Source organism: Psammomys obesus, unplaced genomic scaffold, assembly GCF_907164565.1.
Source record: "Psammomys obesus unplaced genomic scaffold, mPsaObe1.curated_primary_1811, whole genome shotgun sequence".
Classification (NCBI taxonomy): Eukaryota; Metazoa; Chordata; class Mammalia; order Rodentia; family Muridae; genus Psammomys; species Psammomys obesus.
This window is the reverse complement of record NW_026596149.1, coordinates 10,781,668-10,798,403: the sequence shown is the minus strand read 5'-3', so window position 1 is coordinate 10,798,403 and position 16,736 is coordinate 10,781,668. Positions and strand designations below refer to the sequence as shown.

The 16,736-nt window shown below is 45.7% G+C and overlaps 2 protein-coding genes across 5 annotated transcripts in view; one reads left to right on the top strand and one right to left on the bottom strand.

Annotated features, from left to right (window-relative positions):
- Ccdc3 (coiled-coil domain containing 3) overlaps positions 1–4,938 on the bottom strand; it is a 171,110-nt gene extending 166,172 nt beyond the window's left edge. The window contains exons 1-2 of one of the 3 annotated variants that reach the window (XM_055593852.1): positions 4,302–4,938; positions 3,800–4,063 (exon numbers count right to left, since the gene is read on the bottom strand). The gene's annotated coding sequence lies outside the window, so the exon portion shown is untranslated. The remainder of the gene's footprint in view (positions 1–3,799; positions 4,064–4,301) is intronic. The other 2 variants (XM_055593850.1, XM_055593853.1) reach the window with 2 other exon arrangements.
- Positions 4,939–5,078: 140 nt separating this feature from the next.
- Positions 5,079–16,736, top strand: part of Optn (optineurin) — a 45,990-nt gene continuing 34,332 nt past the window's right edge. For both annotated transcript variants that reach the window (XM_055593790.1, XM_055593789.1), the window contains exons 1-3: positions 5,079–5,246; positions 14,288–14,464; positions 15,268–15,470. In XM_055593790.1, coding sequence (XP_055449765.1) covers positions 14,299–14,464; positions 15,268–15,470 — 369 coding nt within the window. In that variant the 5' untranslated portion in view covers positions 5,079–5,246; positions 14,288–14,298. The remainder of the gene's footprint in view (positions 5,247–14,287; positions 14,465–15,267; positions 15,471–16,736) is intronic.

The window sequence follows — 16,736 nt, the reverse complement described above, 5'->3', positions numbered from 1 at the left end:
TGTATTATATATAGCAGGGGATAAGAGCTACAGACACACACCTTTAAAAGGCTGTTTCTCAAGGCTGTTACAAGGAAATAATGGTATTTCAACTGGTTATCAACAAGTGACAATACATTCCACCACAAATATACTCTTGTTCTTCTAGCTTTTAGACTATATGAAAATACTGGGTGCTTCAAAGTACGGAATGAGAGAAGGGATCACCACAACTGTGTCATGGATGAAACTGAAGACTGCCTGTTCATTTTTTTAATATTATTTTTAGGTCCTTTGCTTACCAAAGGAGGCTCAGTTCACTCAAATGTTTTGAGAACTGTTGAAATAAACACAAAGAGAAAAATTGCTGATGCAAAAAAAAAAAAAAAAAAAAAAAGCAACATATATGTAGCTTATAGAACACTGCACCTCTGGAAGTTCTGAAGCAGTTCTCACACTAATTAATGTAAAGCAGGCCATGAATCCCAGCCAGTAGAACTCAGATCTCTATGTGTTCTAAGATAACCTGGTCTACATAGCAAGTTCCAAGCCAGCCAGGGATATATAATGAGACCCTGTCAAAGAAGAAAAAGAGAAGGGAAAGAGGAGAGGGAGAGGATGAATAGGGGAGGAGGGAAAGGAGATGTTGCAGGATATTTGGTCACATTGTGAACCCTGAAGTTGTGAACTGGAAAAATCTGTTTGTTGTTGTGGTGTGGCTCAGCCCTAGCACACACCTTTAACCTACGAGCTTTTTTAAAATAAATTTATTTATTACAGTTTATTTACTTTGTGTCCCAGCTGTAGCCCCCTCCCTTGACCCCTCCCAATCCCACTCTCCATCCCTATTCTTATCCTATGCCCCTTACACAGTCCACTGATAGGGGAGGTCCTCCTCCCCTTCCATCTGACCCTAGCCTATCAGGTCTCATCAGGAGTGGCTGCATTGTCTTCTTCTGTGGCCTGGCAACAGAAGGGGGAGATGATCAAAGAACCAGCCACTGAGTTCATGTCAGAGACAGTCATTACTATCTCATTACTAGGGAACCCTCTTGGACACTGAGCTGCCATGGGCTACATCTGTGCAGGGGGTCTAGGTTATCTCCATCACTGGTCCTTGGTTGAAGTATCAGTCTCAGAAAAGACCCTTGTGCCCAGATTTTTTGGTTCTGTTCTCCTTGTGGAGCTCCAGTCCCCTCCAGGTCTTTCTATCTCCCCCTTCTTTCATAAGATTCCCTACACTCTGCCCAAAGTTTGGCTATGAGTCTCAACATCTGCTTTGATACCCTGCTGGGTAGAGTCTTTCAGTGGCCCTCTGTGGTAGGTTCCTGTCCTGTTCCCTGTTTTCTCCCTCTTCCAATGTCCATCCCATTTGCCTTTCTGAGTGAAGATTGAGCATCTTACCCAGGGTCCTCCTTCTTGCTTAGCTTGCTTAGGTATACAGAGTTTAGTATGATTATCTTATATGTCTAATATCCACTTATAAGTGAGTATATACCATGTGTGTCTTTCTGTTTCTGGGATACCTCACTCAGGATAATCTTTTCTAGTTCCCACCATTTGCTTGCAAATTTCATGATTTCCTTGTTTTTAATTGCCAAGCAGTATTCCATTGTGTAAACGTACCACAATTTCTGTATCCATTCCTCAATTGGGGGACATATGAGTTGTTTCCAGATTCTGGCTATTACAAATAAAGCTGCTACAAACATGGTTGAGTAAATGTCCTTGTTTATACCTGGGCATCTTTTGGATATATGCCTAGGAGTGGTATAGCTGGATCTTGAGGAAGCACTATTCCTAATTGTCTGAGAAAGTCTGAGATTGATTTAAGTGGTTGTACAAGTTTACATTCCCACCAGCAATGGAGAAGGGTTCCTTCAGAGAGGAAATAATTAAGTCACTGAAAGATACTAAGAGCTTTCTTTAAACAAGAGCTAAATAAAGTCAACCACAGGTCAAGAGGCAGAGCAAGCAAATAGTTGACAGGGAGTGACCATAGGAAAACACAGGAAGGAGGGACATTGAGCTGAAGGGTATTTAAGGCAGTGTGGAGAAGAAAGTGTTTTTCCTTGTGGGTCATTGGCTGAGCTGGAAGGTCAGCTGGGTGCTTTCTCTGCCTCTCTGAGCTAGTAGGCTTCCACCCCAGCATCTGGCTCCTGAGTCTATTCATAAACTCAAATGTTTAAGATTTTGTTTAAAAACAAGGAGAAGAGGAAGCCAAAGCAGCAGCCACCGTGCAGCTCATCAGCTTCAACAGGCTGGGCTGGTAATATGCTAAGGGAGCACCTGGAAGGCTGAGACAGGAGGATTGCTGCAAGCTCCAGGTCAGCAGACTTCATAGTGAATTCCAAGCCATTCTAAACTATGAAGTGAGACCCTGGGGAAAAACAGTGTATGTAACTAAATAGACGTGATGAAGGTGTGCAGTTTGCATTATCACTCTCAGTTCTGGTACAGCAAGGGGAGCCAAAGAAGTCCCTCTAAGCACTTACAGAGTCCAGCTGGGTCTCAGGAAATAACTTCTGGTCCAGGGTGTGGCACTGTGGTCATCTTGGATAACTGCCCAAGAATGACACACAAAAAGATAAACATCGCAGAGATCATGTGGCTAAGGAGCTTGTGAGTGAGTGTGAGTGTGAGTGAGTGTGTGTGTGTGTGTCGAGCAGTGTCAAGCAGTACCTTGAGTACTTTCTCTCCCTGAAGCTGCCTCTCCTACCCTCTCTCTCAAGGCCCTGGTACGCCAGTGTGAGCTTTTCCCTGCATCCTCACAGCTTCCCTTTCCTTCACCTAACCATCATTTAAAATAGAATCAAAAGAAAGTTATAACAACTCAGCTTAAGTATTTGTGAGGGTGGAAGGGGAAGAAAGGGGGAGAAGAGGGGAGTGGCTTGTAACCCAGACTGGCCTTAAACACACTCTCTTTCTCTCTCTCTCTCTCTCTCAGCAGTAGTAGCAGTCAAACACAGTTTTGAATTTCTGGTCCTCCTGCTGCTAATATTCCATGATTATAGCTGATAAGCATTCTTGCACCGGTGAAATGGCAGCAGATGATAGGAAACATTTGGCAGTGAAATGAGCTAATTCAAGACACGATAAAGTGTTTAAATGCAGGTATATTGGGAGCAGCTCTGGGCAGTTTCACTGGTACCAAGGAATGGTCGCCGTGCAGGAAGAGACAGAAAAGTGGGTGCTCGAGAGAGGAAGAAAGAGAGAGAGAAGAACCTCAGAAAGAAGAAAAAGGGGGTACCAAAATGTCTGGATTATATAATGAATAGCCTCTGTGGACACCCCACCCCTGGGCTGGAGAGTTCAGGGTTGAGGACAGGGTGTGCCAGCCATGGCCTGCAGCAGGTAGGGACCGAGGGACGCTGTGAGAACCTGGTCCCCCTTGGTTCGAAAGGCATTTCAGCTGCTTAAACTGGTTCTGAAGCCCAACAACAGGATTCCATAAGTGCTACCATGTGGTGCTTATGATGATCCAGAGCTTCATGAATACTAGGCAACATCATCTACCCAAGAGGTACTAGATATCCAAATACACAGGGAAAGGAGGCCAGCGTGGTCTACGAGGCGAGACCAGGACAACCTGCTACACAGAGTAACCCTGTCTCGAAAACAAACAAAAAGCCTTTATAGTAAACTGGTAAATGTGTTTCCTTGAGTTTGTGAGCTGCATGGCTAATTAATAAAACCCAAAGAGGAGCTCCTCAAGCCCCAATTTACAGCAAGTTAGCAGGACAGCCGCTAAGGTAAAAGAGCCTGAGGCTTCCAGCTGGCACTGGGAGGGTAGAGCAGATCCGTGGGGTGGCATTCTTACCTGTGGCATCTGCCGCCACATCCAGACAGTGTCAGGAGGGCTCAGTAGAAGGAAAGGACACTCAGCTGATATCCTCTGCAAACACAAGCGGTTGGTGGTGGACAGAGGTGACAGAGTCATAGAAGTCGTCCGTGTTGATTGTGGAGAATATCCAAAAAATGACAGGTTCCCCCTGACACAACTTCTCAGTCCTTCTCTGCCCGGCTTTAGGGTTACCATTTGAGACCAATTCTTGGGACAGACAGACAGCAGGTGATGTGGTCTCTGTAAGACAGGGCAGGGTTCCGCTGTCTCTTCCTGGTGTTGAGGAGGACCTTTCCTTCCTACCTGTAGCAGGTTCGTCTGCAATCACAATCACCTGTTTCTTATCTCTGCTGCGGCCCCCTCATCAGTAAACAAATTCTTCCCCCGTTATAACATCCCTTTGATCTTGAACGCAAAACCTGATCTCATGCTCTCTTCTGAGCCACCCAGGAACCAGGCCCAGTTTCTACCTACTTACCTTTCGCCGGGGCCTGGTTGTCAAGGCAACGCTTTGCCCGGAGCTTACCCTTCTGATCAAATGCCATCTGTGTCCTGTGATGCCACCTTGCTGATGTCTTCTCCGGGACTGGGGATGCAGACCAGGGCGGTTCTCTATTGTTTTCTAGCTCTCCGTTCTCCGGGCTCCACAGAGGCTTCCTACAGTTGGTGTAGCCCTATCCTAGTTAAGACCGCTTTCTGAGTGTAATTCAAATCAACCTCACCTGCCTGGGTCAGCTGATGCAGCCAATGTTGCGGTCGCACAGATCTCGGGAGCTTTTCGCAGGCTTTTTCTTTTTTCTTTTATTTTCTTTCCTTTCTTGTTTGGTTTTTATTTAAAGCCTCCAAAAGAGGATAGAGGATCAGCCAGAGGAAATGCCTAATAACACACACTCAGGTGGGAGTGGGCAGAAAAGCAGAGAGGCGGAAAGATATCGGCCTCGCTCTGAGGATGCCTGAGACCCTTCAGGATAGCTCAAGAGACCCCATGTGATTCTGATCTTTCTCTACAGACGCAAGGTAGCCCGACACGGCTCGTTTTGTCTAATAGTTTATTGTAGTTAACGCCTCACGTCTGACCCTTCGGTTTTCTCCCAATTCACTCCGAGCGAGCCAGATCTCCATTCCTAACTAAAGACCGCGTTGGATCACAGGGTTCAGGAATAGATTAGGGGCGGGGCGTTGGGCGTGGTTTCCCAGGGGCGTGCCCGAGTGGGCGTGGTCTGGGAAATTCCCCGACTAGGGAGGGAGCTGGCGCTGCGGTCAGCTGAGCGGCGCCTGGCGGGTCGCGAGGCCGCGCGTCACCGTCCAGCTGCCCAGTCGCCGCCCCCGGCCGGTCCCTGGCGGCGGTCAGCATCCAGAGCTCTGGTACTTGGACAAGATGTCAACGAAGCAGTGACCCGAGGAGAGCGGATCCCGGTGGCCGGTGAGCGGGGCCAGGGGTGGCGGGCGCTGGCCGAGCGCGGCGACTCTCCCCAGCGGGCTCCAGTCCACCGTGGCAGCGGTTCTCCTTGCTGCCGCGGACTCCGGGAGCCTGCCGCGGGGAGGGTGACGAAGCTGGGGCGGCCCTCCTGTAGGACGGCTGCCCTTGGAAGGCTTCCAAGGCCCAGGCGGGTCCTGACCTGGTGCGAAAGGGCGGCGTGGGGGTGGGGGGGTGGGGGGCGGCCCCCCAGAGGACACCCCTCTTTGCCTAGGATGGTAAAACATAGGCTTGGCTGGCCGCAGGTGACTTCCAGTTCAGTTCACCGAGGTGGTTTGAAGGTGACGTCCCAGGTTGGGAGCGATTAAGCAAGCAGTCAGTTCATTTTAAGGAGGCAGTGGTTAAAGGTACTGTCGCAGGGAATGAAGGCACTCTGGATGAGGTCGCCCAGGAACAGTGAAAAATAGACCCCTTACCGAAGTGACAGGCGGACAGAAGGGTACATAAACTGTTGTGTTTATCTGGGAGAGCGTGCTAGGTCCATGCATGTATGTACAGCTATGTGTGTTTGGGAGCGAGAGAGCAGGGCGGGGAGGATATGAGAGCATGAGAATGACTTTAGTAAAGCTGACAACTTTAAAGGAATGATTGTTTTCACCACAGGCGATGTGTAAGTTGGAGGCAGTACACAAGCCCTGGAAGGAAATGAGAACCCAGCCCCTGGTGCGGCCTCCACTACCAGGGCTCTTGTGGAGGAATGTGTGCCAGAGGTGTTTAAGGTTGAAATGGAAAATGTTATGGAGAGCCTCAAGAAAATAACATAAGGCAGTATTGGGCCACTTGAGCCTTCAGAACTAACTCCGAAGCAGCCCCTTTGCTCTTTTGACCAAGGGAGAGCAGTAGGGAGCCCCATTGCCTCAGGGCTGAAAATGGGGGAGAGCTGGACAGCGCAGAGGCCACTGCCACAGACTGCCCTGGGATTGGACAAGTGAGGTTTAATTGTGGATGTGTGTGTGCCTGATCTGTTTACACGGAGCCAGTTTGAGCAGTACTTTGTGTTCTATATTATGTGCAATGCCATGAAAGTAACTAGTTTTTACAACTGGCCTATGAATTGCATATCATAGGGTATGTGTGAGTGAGTGGGTGTGAGAGGGAGAGAGAGAGAGAGAGATTGTATTTTGTGACTCTAAATTAAACTTGAAAGGAATTGGTTATTACCTTCCTCCTGAACTTCCTCATTTAAGTAGCACATGGCGAGTTATTCCATGGAGCTTTTTAGTCCTTTCAAGAATTTTTAAATCAGACAGTAATGAGCATGAAGACAGTTTTCTACAGAATTTCAGAATTCTGTGATTGCCTACACATTTTTTATTAAAACCAGAGGTAATCATGTGGAGTGGCCTTACCTTCCAAGGCTTAGTCTTTGTCCGAGTGAGCTTTTTCTCCTGTTGGGTCAGTAGATCAGAGACATGTTGTGTATGAGGATTTTAGCAAGAAATTTGCCTTTTGGGACAAAATCTCACTGTGTGGAACAGGCTGGCTTCACACCATCTACGAATCTCATGTTCCTGAGTGTTAGAATAAAGCATGTGTCGTGGGGCTGGGGTGTGTCATGGGGCTGGGGAGATGGCTCAGTGGTTAAGGGCACTTGCTGCCCACCCAGAGGACCAGGATTTGAATTCCAGCCACATGGTGGTGTGTAACTGTAACTTTAGTTCTGGGGGATCTGACGCCCTTTTCTAGCCTCGGTGGCTACTGCACGGACATGGTTAAGTAGCAATGAAATGTACCTACTAATCCCCAACTCTGCTTTCCTGACATTTTGTCATAGAGAGAGACTTAGCATATTAGTGAATTCTTCGGATTTTCTGGAAAATCAAAATCCAAAAACGGAAATTACAGTCTTTAAATTTTCTTATGTTTACTAATTCTGTGTTTGTGTATGTTTGTGTGCATGCATGTTTGTGTGTGTGTGTGTGTTTGTGTGTGTGTGTTCATGCATGTATACACATGCTTGTCTCTTTGGCATGGTGCTCATGTAGACAGCGGGGGACAGTCTATGAGAAATCCATGGATCCCATTCAGGTCCTTAGGCTTGCAGGAAGTGCCTTTACCAACACTGAGCCATCTCTGTGATCTTTAAAATCTTTTTGTTTTGGTTTGGTTTCGAGATAGGGTCTCACAATGTCTACCTGGCTAGCCTGAAACTCCCTTCATAGATCAAGCTGGCCTTGAACTCACAGAGATCTGCTTTGCTTCTGCCTTTCAAGTGCTGAGATCAAAGGTGTGCACCTACATGACTTCCAAAAAATTTTTTTCTGAATTAAATTTATGAAAGCTTTCCTTGCTTCTGCTTTGGCATGTGTACAATAATGAGGTGCTAGAATATACATTATATATTACATACCCATTTTACACACACATACACAGATCCTTTGCAGTGGTAGAGAAAAACAGTTCTGATTTTAAAAATAAGTTTAAAAAGTTGACTTCAAGAATGTGGATGTGAACACCATAGAACTGCAGTAGTCTGGAAGCAGTACTAACGAGTGGGGTTTATGCTTGCACAGGAGGGAGCATTTTACAGGTGTTAGACCTAAACGGACCTCATTAGGCTGTGTTTGTCTCTCCTTTCCACAACACTTACCCGGAGGCTGCTGTGTGTCCATCTCTAGTAAGAGAAAGAGAAAGAGAAAGTAGATCGGTACTTGCTGGGCGGGCTGAGGAGCTGGAAATACAAATGGCTGTTAGGTGCTCAGAGAAGTTGCTTCCCCACAAAATGTCACATTCAGGCTGGACATTGAAACTGCCCTGTGGGTGTGTGCCAGAGCAAGTGGGAGCCAGACCTTTCCAAGGCAGAGGACACGGCAGAGACAAGGACACAGAGGCCAAGAATGTATGAAACCACGAGCCCTTTAATGTGGTATTTGTAGCTTGGTGACAGGAGGTGACATTGATGCATATGGATTAGTAAGCCCAGAACCTGAAATAAAAAATAAGTAACTCTCACAAACCTCAATTGCAGTGGGATTGACATGGAAAGGGAAGAATGCTATTAAAATTCATTTAACAAGGACCTGGTAATTTTTTAAGTTTTGTGTGTATCACACTACAGACAAAATAGGGGAAAGTTGAACATTGCCAGTCATAGGCAAAATAAAAACCCGAGCTTAATCCTTTAGGGCTGGAGACAACGTAGAGAGTTTTGGAGGTAAAAGTGACTGGACTTGATGGTTCCTTTAGATTTGGGAGAAGGGGAGTGGAAAGAAGGAAGCCTTACTCCCATGTTCCTGCCTTCAAACTGCGTTAAGTCTGTTTCTGTTTTTCATGTATTAGTAAGACATGAAATAGCCTCACATAGCCTTCCTAGCCTTCCTAGCAAGCTACCCCAAGGCTTCCGTCACTCCAGAAGTAAGATGTGTATGTCTCCTACCTTCCTTTTTCATGGGGATAATGGGTTTAGTCGTGTGGTCACAGAATCTACTCAACCTCCCTTTGATTTATATGTTCATTTGTCAGTATCGGAGTGAATGCCCACAGGCCTTGGCACAGGTGAGGAGGACTCAGGACATCTTGAGTCAGGCCTCTTCTTCTGATATTGGATCCTGGGACAGTTCAGACCCTCTGAACTGTCTTGCTGGCCCCCTCCAACTCTTTTGTGAATGGAAACTTCAGTTTACCACAAACAACTCCTGACTCTCTTCAGGAAACAGGTTTTCATTGTTTAAAATGAATCTACCAAGGCTGAACAGGTGGCCCAGCAGTAAAGAACACTTTCTGCTCTTCCAGAGGATCTGAGTTCTGGTCCCAGTACCCACCCCAGGCAGCCCCAGCTCTGGGGGATCCAGTGCCTCTGGCACCTGAGGGTACCTGTGTTCACATACATATACCCACATGGGAACACACACATCTACATTTGAATAAAAAAACAATAAAAATAAGTATTAAAAAAGAAAAAAAAACCCTTTTATTTACCCATGGAGGGATTGAACCTGTTAACACTTAATCTGTAAAACTGAAAAGGATTAAAAAAAAAATTAAAAAAATAAAAAAGGAGACCTACCAGTGTCCAGTAGGTGGAAGTTAGAATGAGGCAGATAATGCTGGGCACATGGCCTCTGGCTGTCAGAGCAGTCCTGTAATGGAAGAGACAGCGCCTGCTGGGGTGGGGCTGGGAGGCTGGGCAGAGAGGGAGTCATGGCTCTAAGGATCTAAGCCCACTCTGGGCAGCCATGCATCATGGAAAGCACACAGACATTCTTGTATTCAATAAGAAGTCAGAGTAGATTAAGGTCAGTTTAGGAATGAGATTTAAGCTCATGTCTATACATTACCCTAATTACTTGACCTCCAAGTAAAGAATAAGGGTGTACATGCTTAGAAACCTGGAATAAAAGCTGGAGATTTTGCTTCTGACTTTTTTTTTTTTTTTTTTTTGTAAAAGGATTTTTTGTTTTTATTTTATGTGCATTGGTGTTTTGCCTGCATGTGTGTCAGATCCCCTGGAGCTGGAGTTACAAACAGTTGTGAGCTGCCATGTGCATGGCAGGGCTTGAACCAGGGGCCTCTGAAAAAAACCAACAGTGCTCTTAACCGCTGAGCCATCTTTTCAGCCCCGCTTCTGACTTTCTACCTTGCCAATTCCCAGTCTCTCTCATTAAGGAAATCTTAACAAATCCTGTGCTCCTTATTGCAACCTTCCATTGTTAAATATCTCTTGTTTATTTACTTTGAATCTGGGCTTGCTGCGTAGCCGGGGCTGGCCTAGAACATTTGGCAACCCTCCTGTCTCAGCTTCCCTAATGTTGTGATTACAGGCTTGTACCATCATGTGTGTCTAAAATTTTTTGGCTTGCTTGTCTCATGCTAATTCTCTTTTCTTTCTTCCTTTTTTTCTCTCATACTATAGAACTTGATGATCTGAAACTCACTGTGTTATAGATGGATACATGGATGATGGACAGGATAAAAATGTTTAAAGACTGCGATTTAAGTATTCCCTCACTACATTCTACCAGTAGATAGTTCATATGTAATCCAGGTTATCCTCGAACTCAAGACATTCCTCTTGCCTCTGCTTGCCAAGTGCTGGGTTATAGGCATGTACCACCTTCCCCTTCTTACTAAATATCTTTGCCTAGATCAGTTGGATTTTTATGAGGAATTGTTGTTAGGGGGAACCTTGCAATAACCTTTTCAATCTCTGAAAATACATAAAAGACAAATATGTAACTCTGTGTTTGCTCAGTTTAATGTAGTTCAAGAGGAAGTTAAAGACTTAAACATTCAGACTCCAGTGAGTTGACTTAACAAGTAAAGGCTCTTGCTGCAAAGCTTGATGATCTGATTTCTATCCTTGGGACCCAGATTTATGGAAGGAAAGAGGAAAGCTGTCATCTGACCTCCATATAGTCAGCATATGCTGGTGTGTGCATGCATGCTCTCTCATATACACACAGACCGTGATGGATGGATGATGGGTGGATGATGAATGGATGGATAGATAGATAGATAGATAGATAGATAGATAGATAGATGGGATAAAAAATGTTTAAAGACTTTGGGATGCTTTCACTATATTCTACCAGTAGCTTCTCATTCACCATGACATTTGAACTATGGAGTTAATTTTTTTTTTAATCCACTTGACAACAGTGTGACTAGGTGAGTATGTATTTGTGAGAATGGTTGGTGTAATGGCAGGGCTGGCAGGGAGTAGGGGGTGAGAGATACTGTGCATGCCTGTGTTGAACGGTGGAGGTGGGACTGTGATCTCTCTAGATAGTTAAGCATACTTTTTAGGGTCATTAGGCTGAGAACCATGAAGAGCATTATCAACTGTGAGTCAGTAAATAGCCTGTGGAGCTCAGGTGCCTCCCAAGGCCACACAGCTGGCTGTGGGTACTACTGATTCCTCTACTGTCTCACCTAGCAGAGCCTTGCGCTTTTTTTTTCCAGTGTTCTTGTAGGGGCAGGTTTTCACCATGTGGCCCACAATGGCCTAAAATGTGATCTTCCTGCCTCAGCCGCCTAAGGCAATGAACAGGTGTGGGCTATCATACTCAGTGGCAAAAATGAATTTTATGGGAAGTCAGAAATAGGGCTTTACCCAGAAAGGGTGTGTGGAAGCATCTTAAATCAGTTCTGTTAGGTAAAAACCATATCCACACAAGAGGCTCACAAGCGAGCAATGCTTTGTCAGTGTTTTCACTCTGTTAAGCTGCTGTCTTCCCATCTGCTCAACCATGTTTGTAGCAACTTTATTCATAATAGCCAGAACCTGGAAACAACCCAGATGCCCCTCAGTTGAGGAATGGATACAGAAATTGTGGTACTTTTACACAATGGAATACTACTCAGCAATTAAAAACAAGGAAATCATGAAATTTGCAGGCAAATGGTGGGACCTAGAAATGATCATCCTGAGAGAGGTATCCCAGAAGCAGAAAGACACACATGGTATATACTCACTTATCCTATAAGATAGGATAAATATACTCAAATCTATACACCTAAAGAAGATAAACAAGAAAGAGGATTAGGGTTAAGATGACCAATGCTCACTTAGAAAGACAAATGGGATGGACATTGGATGTAGGAGAAAACAAGTAACAGAATAGGAGCCTATCACAGAGGGCCTCTGAAAGACTCTACCTAGCAGTGTATCAAAGCAGATATTAAGACTCATAACCAAACTTTCGGCAGAGTGCAGGGAATCATATGAAAGAAGGGGGAGTTAGTAAGACCTGGAGAGGACAGGAGCTCCACAAGGACCAAATATATCAGGATACAGGGGTCTTTCATGAGACTGTTTCTCCAACCAAGGACCATGTACAGATATAACCTAGAACCCCTGCCTGGATATAGCCCATGGTAGCTCAGTGTCTGAATGGGTTCTCTAATAAGGGGAACAGGGACTATTTCTGACATGAACTTAATGGCAAGCTCTTCTACTCCCCTCCCACAAGGGAAGAACAGCCTTGCTAGGCCACAGAAGAGGACATTGCAGGCAGTCCTGAAGAGACTTGATAAGGGTCAGATGGAGGGGGAGGAGGTCCTCCCCTGTTAGTGGATTTGGAAGGGGGCAGGGAGAACACAAGGGAGGGAGGGTGGGATTGGAAGGGAACGAGGGAGGGGGCTATGGCTGTGATACAGAGTAAATAACCTGTGATTAATATAAAAAATAAATTTAAAAAAGTTGCCATCCTCCTTATGTACTTCATGGGATGCTGTTCTTCCAGCCAGACGCTTTAAGGAACACAGCCCGCCTTCAGTCCCATCAGTGATAGCACTATGCCTTACCTCCCAGTTCTTCAGTCAGGAAGCCAGACCCTTGATTTTAGAGCACCTGCAGAGATCCCAGGATCCTGCCTCCTGTGGGCATGGAAAGCAGCTTTCATTCTGCGCATCTGGTCTTATTTTCATCTGTGGGTATCGTGTATGCACACTGACGCTATGACGTGGGTACACAGCAGAGGGGGTAGCTCTCCCGCCAAACGGGACTGTTTCCACATACTGCAGGCAAGGACTCCATGGAGCCACGCAGGCACCTCAGTCATGCAGAGCCGGCCGTCTGAGAGCAACGCCTTCTCCTCTAGGTAGAAATAACACCGTGTGCTGGGCTGTAGCTCAGAGGTAGGACACTTGCCTGCCTGTTGAGAGAGAGGAAGAGCTCACCGACACATGCCCACGTGACTTCTTCATCCCAGGTGAAGCCACAAGCCTTTTGTGGCACTAGCGGCTCCCTGCTTTACCACTGCTGTAGGGCAAGCATGGTCACTTGATGCTGTTTGTTGCATAGACGGATTTAAAATTATCTTATAATTATCAGAGAAAGTCTTAAGTTTTTAAAAATTTCACGTGTCTGTGTATCTTTGTGAGTATATGCCGTGTGTATGTGTGTCTATGGAGGCCAGAAGAGGCCACCAGAGCCCCTGGAGCTGTAGTTACAGGCAATTTCAAGCCATCTGACGTGGGTGCTAGGGGCCAAACGGGGAGTGAGTGCTTTCAAATGCTGAGCCATGTCTCCAGGCCCAAGAAATACTATTTTTAAAGTCATCCCTCTGGACTTCAGTCATTTGCCTTTGTAGAACAGGGTCGTTCTTGACGGGCATAGCTATCATTTTCATGAGGTGTGAAGATAATTCTTTTTGCCTGGAATGTGTGTATAGCCAGTCATTGGAAAGATGTTTATGTTTGCCTGAGTGGCAGGTAATAAAGACGTAGAGTTGGCATTTACTCCTATTTATGTGTTCTCATTGGCATGTCTACGAAATAAAGTGTTTCCCGCATACGCAGTAGGTAACAGGCTTCTTTAGTGTTTCATGTATATGCACTGATAAATATCAAAGCCAAAATGAAGATGAAACTTTACTCACACCTTTCTTGTATTATAAGATGCTGTCCTCACATCAGCCTTGCTGTGTGCCACTTCTGATCTTGCGCAAGCTGTTACAACTGCTCCCTTAGCTGAGTGATGGAGAGTAGAAAGTGGCACACCTGCTAGAGTGTTTCAGCACACACCATGCCTAAGAATTGCCAGAAATAAACATCGCCTTCCTTTTTAATACAAGATAAAATATGGAAATTGTTATAGCTTTCAACAGACATAAAATATGCAGAACTCAATAGCTTTCAGGAAGTATAAACTATAGAGACTTTAATAGCTTTCAATAAACAAAAAATGGAGATTTATTTAGATCTAACCCCAAAATAATACAGTTCACTCTAAATAGGGATATTTGAACTTGAAGGTTTCAGGGCGTTTATGTGATAATCCTTCACCAAGGCTATGGATATTACCCTGGTCATTATCACGTCCTACACTGCCCACCTCCTTCCTAGTTCTACCCCTTTCCACACATGGTCCCGTGAAGCGGGGCGGTGTGACTGGATGTTTCAAGGATAATCCTTCACGATGCAACTGGAGGGAAAGCCAGCAACCTTGGGAATAACCACTGCTGTTACTAACAGAATTGTGGGCCTTTTGGAGGCCTGTGGCGGACTGGGGACAGCTATCTGTTTAGCTTGTGGCTTTTCCATAGGACCTGTTACCATGTCCCATCAACCCCTGAGCTGCCTAACTGAGAAGGGGGACAGCCCCTGTGAGACCCCTGGAAATGGACCTCCTACTATGGTTCACCCCAGTCTGGACACATTCACCCCCGAGGAGCTGCTGCAGCAAATGAAGGAACTGCTGGTTGAGAACCACCAACTGAAAGGTGAGCGGGGCTGTCGTCTGGACTCTCCACTCAGGAAACACCATCCCTTCTGAAGAAGGCTTGCAAGGGAGGTCCTTTCTCAGCCTGTTTCCCCAAGGGAAAACAGCACAGTAAGACACTGGGCAGGGCTAAGAGGCTTTCTGTGTATGTCTGTTTACAGGTCGGACTGGAAAGTATTCTGTTTAGGGGCTAAGAATGTAGATCAGTAATAGAAAGTTTGCTCAGCATGGCAGGGCTCTAGGATGGATCCTTATCACCAAACAAAAATAAATAAATAAAGTACTCCATCTCAGGAAATAGTATAATGACATTTACCCCATTTAAAAGGAAAAAGAGAGGAGCGTCTGTGTAAATATTGCTTGTCAGGAGAAAGCATTCTGAGCTAATCATGATGATGCCGGGCTATATCCTATCACCAGAGCAGAGGCAGGGGAATTCCAAGTTTAGTGCTACTATATGCTACATAGCAACTTGTTCCTGGGCTACAGAACAGTGAAACTTTGTTTTCAATGGAGGGATTATATTCTGGTATCTCAAGCCAGGGCTAATCAAGCATCATAATCAAAGAATGATACATCCTCCCTCAGTATTCCACCATGCCTTTAAGGACTAGCAATGATGTTCTAGCTTGTCTGTGAGCAAACTCTGCTCACATCTTTTTCCTGCTGACAGACCCATCCCAGGGCACTGGGTCATGTGTGGATCCAGAGCCCCTGAGTATTGAACTGCCAGAGGGGAGAGCTGATTCATGAAATTCCATCCATTCCCTGGTGGGTGACTCCCTCTCTCTGAACCCCAAACAGAAGCCATGAAGCTAAATAATCAAGCTATGAAAGGGCGATTTGAGGAGCTTTCGGCCTGGGCAGAGAAGCAGAAGGAAGAACGTCAGTTGTTTGAGACACAGAGCAAAGAGGCTAAGGAACGCCTGAAGGCCTTGAGTCATGAAAATGAGAAACTGAAGGAAGAGCTTGGGAAACTAAAAGACAAACCAGAAAGGCCATTTGAAGTGAGTACATGATTCAGATTTTATTTTCTTAGTATGTAGAGCTGCTGTGTGACAAAACTTTTCCTGGGGAGACATGACACACATCTACTCACCCCAGACAAGGAACCCACGACAGACCAAAGTATGGATACCACCAAAGTTCAGCTTAGTGAACTGTGAGTTTCATTAGGGGTAGTTACAGGAGTAGGGGTTTGGGGCCACTTACCAGAGCAGAAATGACTCACAAACAGCGGCATCAGCAAAGCCCACCCCAGCGTGGAATGACGCTCACAAAAGCCAGGCACCTGGCGCACACTGCACAGCCTGCAGGCAGCTCAACAAGCTGCAGAATCTTTTCCCGGTGACTCTGGTGTGAGCCTCTTCTAGGCACCTCCGCTGGCTTCTGCTTCTTTCAGGTAGCCAGCTGGTTTGGTTTAGAGTCTTCTTTGTACTTTTCTCCTCTCAGAGTCTCTGTAGCTCAGCTTTCTTCCTTCTAAGGGCAACTCGTAGCCTTTATTGCTTTCTCTGTCCAGAAAGGACCTAGTGATTCTAGTCAGTTTCAGGGACTTCCTGAAGCTGTTTTGAGTTATTTGCTTTCCTGCAGGAAGGAACATTTCTATCTAGGAAGAAACTGTTATACAACAGCAGTAGAATCTTATTAGTCTGGCCTGTTAGATCAAAACTTTCCATAATTCAGGCTGGACTGATGTTTTACATAGTCTTAGAAGCTGTGTGGTTTTGCTGGAAATACTGGCTGGGTCACATACAGTCTCTGTTGGAGAGAGATGTTTGTAAGGTGAGATGGCTCAGATTGTAAAGTGCTTGCTGTGCCAACATGAGGACCTGATCTCCAATACTCACGGAAAGTCTGGAATCGGAGGTGTGCGCCAGTAAATTCAGCTATAGGGGCAAGGCAGATCCCTGAAATCCATTGGCCAGCTAGGCGAATCATTAAGCTCTAGGTTCAGTGAGAGAGACCTTGTCTCAAAAACTAAGATGGAGAGTGATCTAGGAAGATATCCTATGTTTATCTCTGGCCTCCATAATACATACATGTGCGCCTTCACACACATGTGGACATACCTACACGAACATATAATTGCGCATATAATTACAATGTAATCCAAGCACTGTAGAGACTGAGGTGGGGGGCCCAAGAGCTCAGAGCCAGCTTGGATTACATAGTTAAGTTCCAGACCAGGCTAGGTATTATAAGACTTTCTCTCGCTCAAAAAATAAAAATAAAAAAACTAAGGCAGGTGCAGTGGTGCACATGTGTAATCCCAG